General features: G+C 46.5%; 7 protein-coding genes across 7 annotated transcripts; 3 read left to right on the forward strand and 4 right to left on the reverse strand.

The window, feature by feature from the left end:
- Positions 1-33: 33 nt before the first annotated feature.
- N7469_009923 (uncharacterized protein) lies at positions 34-1,072 on the reverse strand (the record flags this gene model as incomplete). Its single annotated transcript, XM_056648828.1, has 2 exons — positions 34-907; positions 999-1,072. 2 exons carry the CDS (start codon positions 1,070-1,072, stop codon positions 34-36), a joined length of 948 nt encoding a protein of 315 aa, XP_056495959.1.
- Positions 1,073-2,766: 1,694 nt separating this feature from the next.
- On the forward strand, positions 2,767-4,027 carry N7469_009924 (putative glycerol dehydrogenase (GCY1); the record flags this gene model as incomplete). Its single annotated transcript, XM_056648829.1, has 7 exons — positions 2,767-2,827; positions 2,893-2,977; positions 3,029-3,036; positions 3,089-3,246; positions 3,309-3,338; positions 3,394-3,691; positions 3,750-4,027. The coding sequence occupies 7 exons, from the start codon at positions 2,767-2,769 to the stop codon at positions 4,025-4,027; spliced, it is 918 nt and encodes a 305-aa protein (XP_056495960.1).
- A 596-nt stretch (positions 4,028-4,623) lies between these two features.
- On the forward strand, positions 4,624-4,857 carry N7469_009925 (uncharacterized protein; the record flags this gene model as incomplete). The annotated part of the gene is made up of 1 exon (XM_056648830.1): positions 4,624-4,857. The coding sequence occupies one exon, from the start codon at positions 4,624-4,626 to the stop codon at positions 4,855-4,857; it is 234 nt and encodes a 77-aa protein (XP_056495961.1).
- Positions 4,858-4,972: 115 nt separating this feature from the next.
- On the reverse strand, positions 4,973-7,008 carry N7469_009926 (flavin-containing monooxygenase; the record flags this gene model as incomplete). Its single annotated transcript, XM_056648831.1, has 3 exons — positions 4,973-6,191; positions 6,249-6,657; positions 6,723-7,008. The coding sequence occupies 3 exons, from the start codon at positions 7,006-7,008 to the stop codon at positions 4,973-4,975; spliced, it is 1,914 nt and encodes a 637-aa protein (XP_056495962.1).
- An 898-nt stretch (positions 7,009-7,906) lies between these two features.
- On the reverse strand, positions 7,907-9,161 carry N7469_009927 (putative NAD binding Rossmann fold oxidoreductase; the record flags this gene model as incomplete). Its single annotated transcript, XM_056648832.1, has 4 exons — positions 7,907-8,416; positions 8,471-8,532; positions 8,607-8,708; positions 8,762-9,161. 4 exons carry the CDS (start codon positions 9,159-9,161, stop codon positions 7,907-7,909), a joined length of 1,074 nt encoding a protein of 357 aa, XP_056495963.1.
- A 1,921-nt stretch (positions 9,162-11,082) lies between these two features.
- N7469_009928 (uncharacterized protein) lies at positions 11,083-12,276 on the forward strand (the record flags this gene model as incomplete). The annotated part of the gene is made up of 1 exon (XM_056648833.1): positions 11,083-12,276. The coding sequence occupies one exon, from the start codon at positions 11,083-11,085 to the stop codon at positions 12,274-12,276; it is 1,194 nt and encodes a 397-aa protein (XP_056495964.1).
- Positions 12,277-12,528: 252 nt separating this feature from the next.
- N7469_009929 (uncharacterized protein) lies at positions 12,529-14,554 on the reverse strand (the record flags this gene model as incomplete). Its single annotated transcript, XM_056648834.1, has 5 exons — positions 12,529-12,897; positions 12,980-13,058; positions 13,122-13,204; positions 13,296-14,217; positions 14,280-14,554. 5 exons carry the CDS (start codon positions 14,552-14,554, stop codon positions 12,529-12,531), a joined length of 1,728 nt encoding a protein of 575 aa, XP_056495965.1.
- Between the last annotated feature and the right edge of the window lie 186 nt (positions 14,555-14,740).

Genomic DNA, 14,740 nt, shown 5'->3' on the forward strand with positions numbered 1-14,740 from the left:
AAAAAATTGGAAGCAATGCTATCATCGTATATCTTAGTGAAACCCTCGCTGTTTCATCTCACTCTCCGTCCACTCCTCAAGTAGCTTCGCAAGCTCAGTATCCCCGGCTATCTTGCTTTGCCATCCAGCCTGAGCAATTCTCTGGAAGAACTTTCCACTTTGCTCTTTCGTCATTTCAGGGCTAGCGACACAAAATAAACTAGTCCAAGATCCGACATCAGGATCCACCATGCCCCCCATCGCCCCATAAACATGAAAGAACTTCCTCAGGAGCCACGGCATGTCCGCGTTGTCCGCGATACCACCTTTTACTAGTCCGGGGTGCACTATGGCTGTCCAGATTTCGCCCCCATCAGCCACGGCATGGGGTGAATTCGGCCCGCACAATTTGTTCAATATCTTAGCGTGTAATATATTGCCAAGCTTTGATTGTCCATATCTAACCATGGAGCTTCTGCCTTTGAGGTTTAGGTCTTCAAAGTATATTCCTGCGCTAGGCACCATGGTGTGGCCTGAGCTGGACAAATCAACTACACGCACACTCTCTGGCTCTAACGACGTGGCCGTTTGAAGCAGGATTAGCAAAAGACGTGACTTGAATACCCAGTGGGCGAGATAGTTTGTCTGCCATTGTGCTTCGAACCCGTCTCCCGTAGCTTCAAAGGGCGTCGCCATTATTCCAGCGTTATTGATGAGCCCGTGGAGGGCAGGCTCTTTGGAAAGAAAGCTCTCCGCTGCAGAGGCCACGGATCCTAGAGAAAGATGATCCATGTCTAACAGCGTGATTCTAGCGTTTGGGTATTTAGCTTGAATACGCTGGATGGAACTGGTGCCTTTCTCCTGATTTCGGACACCCATATAGACGTGAGCATTATGTTGGACGAGACGGGCAACTGTGCCAAATGCACTTTCGAAAGTTAAGTTAATACGACACCCTAGAGCTGTAAATAATAAGATTGAGTCTCATTAAAGTCGATGTTTTGTCTCTGAGTACTTACATTCCTGAATTTCCTCCCGTCACAATGTATGTTGTCCAAGATAAATCTGGAAGGGAGTCTGGATGAAATGACATAATCTGAATATTCGAGATTTTGTGTTTTAGAACCTTCAAATAGATTGATGTATTTCCAATGAGAATCGTTGCCCTTTTTATAAATTTCCAGTCCTTCTCATAGCTTGAAGACTCCGCACTTTATGTCTCATCATCAGATCCTTGAGATGCGGACTCAGTCATACGCTATTGCATTTCGACGATGGCTGCGTTCTCGGTCCTTCCAGTGATGCATCTGGAACGAATGTGCCAGCTCGGAGAAGTACATACTTCCGCAGAGGTCTTTTTTGTAATATCTAATCGTAGCCAGGCTCGCGATGAAGGGGATGATTGGACTGGAATCACAGACGCAGCATCCCGGCGAAAGACACAGAATAGGCACAACGTACGAACTCATCGTGAGTTTCCTTTCCCCGATTCACGGTCATATTAAGGCTGACTTGAATATAGGCCGACGAAAGGCGTTGCAAGCCAAGCCAGTATCTAAAAATGAGCCAAGTACCCTTCCCAAAGGGCACAAATCAGTTCAGATAGTACCACGCCATTCTGGGTCGAGAACAAACAGATCGTTTGCTCCATCCGAAGTCCTACATCTGTTGTGGAAAAGATGGGCAAAAGGGGACCTATCATCCCGGACACAGTGACTCCATCTTCCAATATATTTCCCCTCTCCTCAGACCATCTTATTATACTCGTGCAGTATAATGCTCTTCGTGCAAGTATGACGAATCACATACTTCTGCAACCTCTCATCCTTGCGACCTCCAGCCCGACCCAAGAATGCGCCACTGCAGCTTATCACCTCCTCCCATCTCTAACTATTCCGGACTTAATCCCACCTTCCTTGCATCCCACTGATTGGCAAAAATCAATTCCGCACGGGAGCTGGGTTGATATAATTCCGCATCCTTGTTGGCGTGACAATATCCTACTAGCACTGGGTATATTTGACGAGGAGGACGAAGTGTGGACCGATACCATCGGCGGTCTCTTCGAAGGCTTCCCAGATGATGAGATCGAAAGGAGCGGGATTATTGCCTGGAGTCCACCATGGGACTTGTCTGGATGGGAGATGTCGGAAGGTTTTTGGCGAAAATGGGGCTGGTTGATGCGAGGATTTGAGAGCAATGAGAAGGGAGGATCCCATTCACTGGGATCCTTCCACAGAGCTATAGTGTAATATCAAGCTAGGTGTACTTGCATCTCACGCAGATCATAGAGGGCACACGTAACGACCGACTGTCTTGGCTTCATTTTGCTATATGCGTCATAGCCTTTGCCTGCGACTCTGTCATGACATAACTCGTGAGTTTCATGATATTGGCATTTATGATGAGATATATCTACAGAACCTTCGTTCGAAATTCTCTCCGTAAGGATGGTTACAAAAAAAAGTAATACTATTTTTTTGGAAGCGCGTAGGGTTACTCCAATTACCCCTCATGGAGTACTGTGCCCTAAAATTGCGCCTTTAGGAAGGATGCGGCGATTGTGTTTACATCAGAACTCCGTGCCATTTGCTCAATTCATACTCTACAAGGTTAGAGAAATATCAATTAAATTCAAAATCAATGAAACTTCTTGGTTATAGAAGGATCGCCATCCGCTTCTCTTCCTGTCTTTGTTCTTCATTTACCAGATCTGACATAAAGCTATATTATATAGTAGCTACACCGGGCTTCATATTATCACAACGCTCTGTTACCTCAGCCATCATGGCACCACCTACATACTTCAAGCTTAATACTGGCAAACAGATCCCCGCCGTGGGCCTCGGTACGATACACCCTGAAAAGCCATATTCTACCTATATCAGCATCAATCGCTAACAAGAACGTTAGGGACATGGAGATCTGAGCCAGGTCAAGTACGCCAAGCAGTTTCATTTGCCCTGAAGAACGGATATAGCCATATTGATGCTGCATTGTAAGTCCCATCTGTAATTTGAGAAATTATATTTTGGCTCATGAGTTGCAGGATCTACGGTTTGTTAGAGCAACACAGAAAAGGATCCACTTAATCTAATGGATTCACTAGGAAACGAACACGAAGTCGGCCAGGGTATCAAAGATAGCGGTGTTCCTCGGGAAAACATTTTCATTACCAGCAAGTTGTGGAACACCCACCAACCCAATGTTGCGGAGGGTCTACAAAAGACACTCGACGCCCTAGAAACAGATTACCTCGATCTCTACGTATTTCAACCCCCGGTCCCCTCGGAACGACAATTGATGATATTGACTAACACGAATAATAGCTGATTCATTGGCCCGTTCGACTTGTTCCTGTAAGTTGGTCGTCAATTCCTTTCGAGAATAACCTCCACTAATACTTGCGCGCAGAACGAGTCCAGCGCCCTTTTACCAGTCAACCCCGATGGTACTCGATCTGTAGACCGATCCTGGGATCAGAGTGAGACTTGGCGCCAGATGGAAGAAGTATACAAGTCCGGAAAGGTTAAGGCAATTGGTGTTGCCAACTGGTCAATCCCCTACCTAGAAGAGCTCAAGAAGAAGTGGGCTGTTGTCCCTGCTGTAAACCAAGTTGAGCTACACCCTTTTCTTCCTCAGCATGCCCTGAAGGAATGGTGTGACAAACATGGAATCTTGCTCGAGGCATACTCGCCTCTTGGTTCTCAGGGTAGGTTTCATTGCGAAGCCTCGATATGGCTCATTTGGTCTGACGTGACTATTTCTAGGAGCTCCGCTGATGTCCGACCCTGTGATTCAGGAAATCGCAAAAAAGAACAATGTTTCGGCCGCCACGATACTCATCAGCTATCACGTCAACAGAGGTGTTGTCGTACTGCCAAAGACTATTACGGAAAATAGAATTATCAGCAATGGTCAGGTTGTTGCTCTCTCTGACGAAGACATGAATGTTTTGAATGGTCTTGCTGCACAGGGCAAGGCGAAGCGGATCAATACACCTCTATTCGGGTGGGATCTTGGCTTCGATGACTGGTACAAGCAGTAATGTCCCCAGCGTTGGATTCTGACTTTGCGATTACATACTTATCTATAGGTATAGAGAAAATATATCTCCAAATGCAGACCTATTCCATATTTAACAATTTCAACCAAGCTTTTGTAGTTGGATTTTAAGAATCTGTTTCTGTCCATCTTGTCAGATAGTATTATAGCCTGGTAAGCTTCTTTCTGCAACTATAGGAACGCACAGTACAACGTTAGTGTCATGTCTGCTTCTTCCACCCAGTTTCAGCCATACTCAACCGTTCCACTCCAGACTCTCATATCTCTTCTTTCCCTCCCGTTTCCTCTCGACCTGAGCAACCCTTCAACAACTGGAAACATATATTTCATGAAAATCTCACATAATTTCACAACAGCTCCAATGTTAGCGGATATTCCCTGGATCCTTTACCTTCTCATTATTAGGTTCCAATGGTTGAAGAGATGACACCTTCCTGGGCTGGAGGAATGCCCCGTCTATCCAGATAGATTCTCCAGGGTTGAACTTATCATCTACTTTCGCCAAAACAGCAAACCTTCGACGTCATCGATGCACAGGCTGTACTTCCTTTTTTTTGAAAATGATGGTATACTTCCAGGATGTCCAAGGTGGTGGCAAAGGGGCTGTATTGCCGGATCCTGCAAAACCCACGGTTGGATACGCTGGCATCAGTGCCGCCACCAGCACCTCGCAGACCACCCAGAATCATGGTTTCATATCCACGTCGTGTTCGCAAATACGTCGTAATAAGAAAGAAAATTGACATTCCTGAAGATATCGAGCTTGGTAAAAGTGTCGATGTCGGTGAAACTGCCAAATACTGCTCGGGATAATCACTACTAACATTACTACTCCATGCAAATGAAATCGAATAAAGGAAGCGCAAAGTAGATAATTGACTTGGACGGGGAATCTAAAGACGAATAAATCTCGATACGTTGAACAAAACTAGATCTCAAATTTTGTATGGAGGGGAGAAATGCCCTCTTTTATAGCCTTTAAGCGCAAAGCCAATAACTTGGAGGCATAACGGGTCATGGGCAGGAAACCAACCATGATCCACATATTCTGAACTCCGGTCTCGCGATAAGCCGTCTTGTACTCACCTTCCTCATCAATACCCCAAATAGGACCGCATTGGCTGGCAATATCTTCGCCCAGCGTGGCTTTGATGGAATCAATCGTGTTCGAGAATCCGGTGGCAAAGACAACAAGATCAAAATGTTTCTCACGACCACCGTTCAGAACTACCTTATCTTGGGTGAATTTCTCAATATACCCCGCTTCAACCTTAATATCGCCATTGATAATGTGCTCGCAGGCACCAGCATCAAAGTAGAATCCACCATTCCGAGTTTGACCCAATGTGGAGTTTCCAGTGTCGCGCTGACCACGCCACGTACGCAAACCACGGGCATTAAGGGCTTCGAGCAGGGGCCTATCGAGATCTTCAAGATCCTTAGCAGTGCGTTTGGCATGTTCTTCGCCGGGCCCAACTGGCGTAGAGAAATTCAGACGGTCTTGAATCTCAGTATCAGGGAGTTTGCCGTTCTTAGGTGCGTAGCCTCCAAGCATACGCGGAACAGAATGGGTCAAAGACATAACGTAAGTCGGTGATCGTTGGAGAAGGGTAACATCAATCCCCAAACGAGCACATTCATAAGCCGTATCAAAACCCGAAGATGAAGTTCCAACGACACAGACTTTCTTTCCGACAAAGTCCCGGGAACTAAGGTGCGCACTGGAGTGACGAACCACTCCCTGGAAGTCAGACATCCCAGGCACATTAGGAATGAACGGTATACCGCATAGCGATGTGGCCATTATGAGTTGCTTGGGGTGAAGTGTACGAGTCTCGCCATTCTTATTGACTAAAACAGTCCATTCTCCGTCTTTCTGCTCGGCCTTGACCACCTCTGATTTTGTCCAGACGTTCAGCTCAAGAGCAGAAGCGTACCAGTTCATATATAGCCCTTGCTTTTGGGCCGGGGTGTAAGTGGGCCAGTGTTGAGGGTATTTGAAGTATGGTAGTGCATCAGGCCAGTGGGGGAAGTGCAGAGAAAGATATTCGTAACGTTTTTTCCAGACATCCCCAACTTCGTCGGTCTTTTCGATGATTAGGTTCTCCATATCAAGAGCCTTCAATCGCGCCGCCATAGCAAGGCCACTATTCGAAGTAAGTTAGAATATCCCAATCTGGAACCTCAGGCAGACGGGTTCATACTTCTGGCCACCTCCTATGATGAGTACTTCAGGATCAACAGTGTTGATCGCCTCATATCTCTGACTTTCCCAGCTAGTGATACCAGTCATATGTCCATCTGGTGCGTCTTGCTCAGGAAACTGTTTCAGGCCCTCGGCAACGGTATGCATAGTGTAAATTCTCCAACCATCTTTAGTCAGAACTGCATTGATAACTGCTGAAGCAAACACAAGTTCAGTCTCGAAAGACACAATAAATTGCAGCTGTGAGAAGTCCGGGTAGGGCCGGGAAACTGTGGGCGCAGGCTCGAGAAAGTTGAAATTTCTAGCTTTAGTCTGAGGCAAAAGATCGGTAGCAGCTTTGAGGATAGCTTCTCGAAAGTTGAATGTACGGAAGTCCCATGTGAATGAGAGCTTATCGCGCCACACCCCTATACATCCAAGACAATGTTAGCGATTATCAACGATTTCGGGGTTTGCTTGTGGGGGATCAGACCATAATCTAGAAACAGTCCAGCGAATGCTTGCGCATCTTCCTCTGCTGTAGCCTTGGAAAGCGATTCCATGATGTCACTAGCTTCCTTTTGGGCATCGCAATCGGTTGGAATATCAACGCCCAGGATATCGGTGGTGGGGAGATTATGGTTGTACTTGAAGTCGTACATGAAATCGTCCGCGACGGGCTTTGGGACATTGTCATGATCTAGCACCACCCTTTCAGGCTGAGACTTGGCCTTAGGGATGGGGTCGATGACAGTTGATTCTTGAACGAAAGGTGCCATTCTGTCTTTTGGCGAGTGAGGACGGTGCAGTAGGTACCTCTTAAGCACTGGCAGTGTTGGCAAACTGACTTCATGAGGATATGAACGGCAGAGGGCTGTTTATATGCTCCATGAAATGGCAGAGGTAGCTTTTACACAAATTTATGTATATGTTTATGTCCGAATAATCTAGTTAAACCCATCACAATATGGATGATTTAGCTCATGCTGTTCGAAAAAAAAAAATCACCTAATTGGGAAACTTGCGCCGCATTTCAATCGTATCGTCTTCTTCGCTGTCATCATAAAATCCCCGCATGTCCGCACTCAATCGGCCGATCATGTTCTAACTCTTGAATTGAATATTGCTGGTTCTGGAAATTTCCCGCGGGCATTTACACACGCGGCGAGATTTACTCAATGTTGTGCGGGGAGGCAATTCTTGAAGTCACACCCAAAAACCCATAAGCCGGGGCAATTATACACTTGTTTCATGGAAGACCTTACCTAAGGTCGTATTCCATAGATTCCATGCAGATATGTTCATCTCAAAGCCGAATATGTTAAAGGCAATCGTCGAGGTATGGAACTTACGCATGCTAGTAACTTCGGATTTGTAAAATTGGAATCCGTACCTAAAATTTTTGCAACTTCATAGTAGTCAATATGCTCTACGATTATCTCGCTGGTAGTCTTTGTGGGTTCATTCAAAAATCTCCCTGTTGCCTGGCGTCTTTCTTCTGCCTATTGGCTTTCGCTTTCTGGTTCTGGTCTCTAAAGATGACTATAGACTTGTGTGTCAGGTTAGAAATGCGAACAACAGATTTACGGGTGGGATGGAGGTTTAGAGACTGAAATTCTAGCATTTTCATTTTATTCATATTTGAATGAAGATATATGCAATTTTTGCGAGTGGTAATTACTCCATGATGGGCAAGCCTTCATCATCAAAATATACGGGCACACCCTTGCGGAACGAGTACTGTAGTGCAGCGCAAATCTTTCCCGCTTCAAAAGCATCCTCAGGCTGACATGTCAATGGCTTGTTGTCAAGCACCGCGTCGGCAAACTCGGCGAGATCAGTCAGGAATGTGGCATCGAAAAGAGTAAATGCATCAGGAACAGACTGTGTCCGAATACCGAGGCGGTCCCGAACCTCAACATTCGGGTTAGCACTGATAATTGAATGCCCTTTGGTACCACACAAACGGGTAGTATCTTCGAATCCGCTGGTGAGTGTACGACCGAGATAGGTCTTGAAGATCTTGCCATTGGCGTATTCAACTAAGCCCCATGCGTTGTCGGCGTCGCCATACTTGGTTAGGTCTCCATAAACGGCTGTCTGTCCAAAGGCAATAACTCTACTGACTTGTTTCTTGGGGTTGGAAAGGCCTGACTTGACATCCAATAGGTATCTTCCAGCATCAACCTAGTCTGGTTTTAGTAATTTGGACATTGCATCTTGATAAGGGCCATGACGAACGGTGTGGATGCCAAAATCAAGAAATATGCCGCCCGACTGCTCGGAAAAGGATACGAAAAAGGCTACATAAAGCCGTCAGTTTATCATCTTGTAGGGAAGTAGAAGTCCGTCAACCAAGATTTCCAGGGTCCCATACCTTTAGGATCTGCTTGATCAATTCCAGTTGTTTCGACAGCATGGATTTCACCCAGAGCTCCATTATCGACCAGGGCCTTGGCTTGACGGTAGGACTTGTCATCTAGAGGGAGTCAGCTTCTCGATTCGTGAATACCTGTCTCTGGTATTACTTACATCGACGAGTGAACGGCACGAGAAACTTGAGGTCTGGCCGAGAAGCAGACTTCTCAACCACTGCCCTCGTGGTAGCAATGTCCACAGAGACAGGCTTCTCGCACATAACATGCAAGTTTAGATCAAGAGCTTGCAGGATCAAGGGTGCATGTGTGGCGGTCGCGGTACAGATTAGGACAGCCTCAGCACCACTGTTCTTTAGACACTCTTGCGGATCAGAGAAGTATTGCACCGATGGAGGCAGGTTCTCAGCGGCCCATTCGTCGGTTCCTGCCTTTGTATCACAGACAGCGACTAGTTCAATCCGAGGCTGCTGGAAGGCGAGAATGCGAGCACGAAGGACTCCCAAGCGGCCCAGACCAAAAAGTGCGAACTTGATGCGGGGACTTCCGTAAGACATTTTGCAGCGTTTGTGATGGCGTTTTCGACGCTAGCAATTATATGCGTCGATAGTCCTCGAGCTGAGAAGATGCGATGCTAATGATACTAGTAGTATGAAGGTATAAAATTTGAAGGATCTATCAATATGTCCAGATCCCATCTGGGACCCGTATTTTATATGTAACTCTGGTCTCTATTTCGGCATTAAATTATACATTTTAGTAGTAGTACTCACAACCTTCCCCGCGCGATAGGCCTAGTATGACTTTGGGTCTACATCCAAATAATTGTGTGCCGTTAAGAGTACAGAGGTTGCCCGACAGAGTTGAATGCCAGCGCGATTGGGTCTCGCATTGAATTGATAGACAAAGATTACTAGAAATGGTAGCTCGGCGGCGGAGTATGCCTTGTTTGGCTAAGTGTATATAAAGTCATGTGATCTGATCAAGCGCCAAGTCAGTTATCCACGTGTTCTGACTGCGTAACTCACGTGATATCCACACGGCCAACTCCGTCTTTCCTTGCACAGTCAAGGCAATGCACCTTGGCAATTTGGAAATTGCTAGTAACGAGCTATGACGTCTGGCTATTGCTCTTCTCTGCTCTGCTACATCCATACCCAGATATTCTGGTAGGAATCCGTATATTCCAGCTCCAGTACACCTGCCCTCACTGTATGGAGGGAGGAGTTATGGGGTTTCCGAGCCCTAATAAAGTTTCGGTCGCCCGCTGCCGCAACCCGTATCCGCCGCCAGTGATGATTTGATAGTGGATGGGAACACGAAGTTAACTTTTGATATCACTATAAAGCTGTGAAGCGAGTGTTTAAAGATTCGCAAACGGCTGAAGTACATCAAAATGCTTGGATGCGATTTGAATTGCTAGGATTTTCGCTCGCGCTAGTGTGGTGTCAAATTGACTCAAGCACATGTCTTGGTTCACATCATTTAATTAAAGGACATCTCGTATGAATTCGCCGTACAGTCCATACCTAAAAGACTAGATAGTCGAACGATCCAAGATTGAAATCTAGCTCAAATTGAGCCCGTCTTGAGATGAAACACGCTAATTCCCCTTTTTTTTTACTATTTACTCGATAAGGGGTAATCCGTGATCTCGATCGATCGCCCGATATGCAGATGCTCCCGAAAACTTGGACATTCCAAATGAAAACAGCCTATCAAATTCTAGGAAAACACTAAGCAGCTTTTGCGGGTCATCCCTGTCACTGGCTAAGTCTCACCCTGAACATCGGTTCCTCAGCCATGGTTCTCACGGAATTGCCGATTCCACATGGTTCGATTTAGCCAAAAGAACACTTGAACACCAGCACTATGTATAATACCGTGCTTATTAGGAGCAATTGATGAACATCCTTCTTTGGCTTTCTCGCTCGTGAACAATTATTTATATTGGTCATAATAAAGCAACAAGAAGGCTCAGTGTCAGTCAGATTAGGAAATGAAGGATCTCGCTATGAGATCTTCTGTTTACTATGTATGTACTTGGAAAATCGCAATCTACCCAGTTGACCTGAACTGGGAAATGATTATCTCGCCCAGGGACTGATGTGTACTTTACTTACTCCTAGGGGTACTCCTTTTGCAGCTGGTCCACCATCTAGTGAACATGTCCACGTCGATAACCTTGCGCTAGCCTCTTTCGCCATTGACCCCATCGTAAGATACACGTCTTGCAGATGGTTCTTCTGGCCTCTGTCAGCCCTGCTGAAGCGTAAGCAGCGTAATTAATACACCTATTCGCATCTGTCGAGTACATACTCCGTATACGAAATTTTCTAGTGCAAGATGTGGCGTTCATGAACTATCTGATCGGCAAAGCACCAAAAACAATAAGAGTGCGGTCGCCCATCTGCAGAAATTGAGTCCAATTCTTCTCAGAGACTTTTTGGAACCTCAACAAAGTCAAGCTCTTCCGAGATGATGTTCCCTACTTTCAAGTCGCTCACCATGGCGCTGGCGCTCGGCGCCAGCCCTGTGTCGGCACAGGACTCATGGAACTCGCTGGTCAGCCGTCGAGTTACTGAGTATCAAATGCCTGTCGCCACTGAGACTCACGAGTTTGCGCGTGTACCGGACACCAATCTCGTTCTTCTGACTCAGATGTCCGACAGCAAGCTTCTCAAGATCGAATTGGACTCCGAGACTGAGCAGCCTCTTGCTCTGCACTCGTTCCCCATGGGACAGAACAGCAGCTCCCAGCTGCACGGCGTCTGGCCATCCACTGTCTACCCTGGCAAGATGTGGCTTTCCTTGCAGGGAGATAACAAGCTGCTGCTCATCGATCCCGGCAAAGAACTCTCGACCACTCCCTCCATCCTCAAGACGATCGATATCCCTAAGCCTGGAAATGGCCCCCACTGTGTTTTTGAGATTGGTAACCGCGTCTGGGCTGGTCTCAAAGTCGCTTCCAAGCAGAATGGCAAGTACTATGTCTTCTCTGCCGATGTCCACAATATCACCGATCACAAGATGTACCGTGCCGTCAACAGCCCCGTCTTCATCAAGGAGGACCCAACTACCGGCCTGATCTACGTGACCCAGGACAACGACTCCTCTATCATGCGCATCAACGTCACTAGCAGCGAGACAAAGCAGATGCACGTTCCTCCCGGCGTTGGTAACAACGCCGTCGGAATGATTTCTGCCAAGGGTGCTATGGGTGGTGTTTGGTTCACTCTCGCTGGAAATGCCACTGGCGGCACAGGAACCTTTGGTCACATTGGACACAATGGCAAGATGAACTTTTTCACATTGAAGCACCCTCTGCTCGGCGTTAACGCCGGTCTGCTGCACATTGCTGATGCGTCGACTAAGGATGGTGGCCCCGCCCTGTGGTTGCTGTCTACTTCGCTGCTCAGCACCAACTCTCCCGATGCACTTATCCGCGTCACCTTCGACTCTGATATTCAAGCCATCACCGGTGAGGAGTATATATCCATGCCTACTCAGAATGCTAAGGTCCACCGTATCCTGCCTTTGGACTCTACTGTCTTCGTGTCTGAGCTCTACACCTTCACCCTTGCTCAGGTTACTTACAACAACACCGTTGCTGGACAGTGGTTGCCTGCTCAGGCTGTCACCAACAACACTATTTATACTGAGGCTAGTTAAAAGGTTTTTGATCTTTGGTGGAACAATCGGGCCTATGGATCAAGTAATTTTCATCTTATACATACTATAATACGCGCATGTACATACCGGCGCCTAAAAACTAATATAATACATACTGGATGGAAGTACTTCTAATAATGGAATTGTACTGTGTAGCGACTAAAGGGAGTTCACCACTCAAAATAGGCGTTTTTCCCTGTCCAAACATTTTCTTGTGAAGTTAGTTCCATATTCACAAAAGATTTTTCTATCTTAATTGTCTCCAGTAACAACCTCGACAAGAAGATCCTTTGGCCAAGTCGGATAATCAACTCCATTCCCACGAGTTCCAACCTGATATCCCAAATCGACTTCATTGTTAGGGAATTGGGCAATGGGCTTGACTTGAACGAACTGGGCATCCAGATTCTTAGATGTTCTAGTCTCAAAAAATTCTGGATTGAAAAGTGTTTGCTGGTCGTGTTTATAGAGACTTTCGAGCGTAGCGGGAAGCATGTACTGCATTGCGTGGTAGTGACGGAAGGTCAAATTCTCGTGTCGATCCCACAATTCTTTCCAAGTTTCCTCGTCGTATGTTCCGCAAGAGCGAACTAGCCACTGCGAATAGTAGTTGAGTGAAGTCTAAATAAGGTATCTTTGATCAGCAGGTCTGAATCTTTCGTCGTGAGAATTGAAAAGAAGGCACTATAAGCTTTCAACTCACGTCAATGCCATATGATCCTCCTTGCTCAGCACGGCGTATAAGGGCTTCAAGGATAGCGGTTGAGCCGGCAGTGCCAGTACTTATAAGTAGACAATCAGTCAGTATTAAGAACTCTCTCCGTGGATGAGCCTTGTTGACCTACCAATAATCCGAATTCGGGAAAATGGGGGTCACAGCCTCATCAAAGCCCATTGCCTGAGCATAAGATCTTGAAATACCGCAACACTGTTGTATTATCAGTCTTTACCTTCCTTCATCAAGCAAACCTTATTCTGAAAGCTCTACACCTGAATGGGAACCACCGGGGTATACATACAGCATCACTAATCTGCTGCCAGCCGCTACGATGAGACCACGGCCCATGCCAACCATAACAGTTCTCTCGCACATGTAAAATACCACGCGAGCGATCTTTAACCTTGTTGAAAATAGCTTCGCGACTGAATCCCAGGCGATCCATGACCCCAGGACGGTAACCATCGACCACTACATCAGCTTCACGAATCAAACCCCATAGTTTCTCTTTGTCACCCTCGTCCTTCAGGTGCAAGTATGAATTCCATTTACCCCAGTTGAGATCTTGGTGAAGCGCGCTGATATCCGTTACGAGTGGCGAAACAACACGCATAACGCTAGCACCTAGCTCAGCAAGACTTCTTGTGATCGTGGGACCAGCAATGATTCGAGTGAGATCGACGATTTTCAATCCAGCAAGTGGCCGTTTGGGCGAAGAAGGGTGCGAAGTGTGTTCTGGCCACCAGGAGGGCTGCTGTGTTGAGTTCGCGTCTTTGGTAATCTCGTACAGTCCGACCTTACCGGAAGCCTTACCATGCTCGCTCGCAAAGTACTCTTCGGGTGTCCACGCGATGGTACCAGAGGTACGATATTTTTCGTTCATACGCTCGTCCAGGTCCGCTGCATCGATTTCAGAGACCTTGGTTTGGATTCTTTGAACGACAGTGTCATAGGTATCATTCTCCTCGCCGTCTGGGGGTAGTTCTAGGGCAGTCAGACAGGCATCTGGGTTTAGGTTGCCATGTATGTGGTAATAACGATCGTCCTTTGTCTTGTAGATATTTGTGGCCAGGCTTCGGTGAAGGTTTGCATGGGATCGGTGCTTATCTTGGCTGGGGAAAAGCTCCAAAAAATCCGGTGACATGAGGCTAAAGGGGATCTGTTTGCCATTTTTGATAAGGCGTGCAATCATCGGGCTCATGATAAAAAGACTTGCATGGTTTCTAGAAAAAGAATTGTTAGATATTATGAGAAGCTGTACCTTTTGACTATTCTATCACCTTACGTGTTGATGAGAATGTCCACCGGATCGATTTGGTATTTCCGAGTCAGAAGGAGGTTGAGCATGGTAGCTTCAAAAGCTTTGATTGCCGATATGCTCTCGGCAAATCTCCAGTTAACTGGTATGATGGGACGAGATGAACCTTCAAATCGCACATGTTCACTCAGGGATCTCAGTTCACCGATTAGACTGCTAGTCATCAAAGGATTCTGCAGGATTCCTTTCTCGAAGACTTGTCTGGCCTCGATCGGCACCGAGTATTGATCAGCTGAACCCATAGCAATAGCCCCGTTTGTGAAAGGATTTTTAAGGTCGAAAGAGATAGTAGAGTGGGAAAGAGACGGTTGCACTTCAACTAATCTCGAGAATTAAGAACTTGTCAGGGTGTGGGGGAATGGATTTTATCTGCTCCTAAGATCTCCGCGGTTGAAACGATAGAAATAAAATAGGAAGATGTGGGGAGC

This window comes from Penicillium citrinum (genome assembly GCF_028827155.1).
Source record: "Penicillium citrinum strain IBT 23319 chromosome Unknown utg000009l:1.0-4274883.0:1.0-4276374.0, whole genome shotgun sequence".
In the NCBI taxonomy this organism is placed as follows: Eukaryota; Fungi; Ascomycota; class Eurotiomycetes; order Eurotiales; family Aspergillaceae; genus Penicillium; species Penicillium citrinum.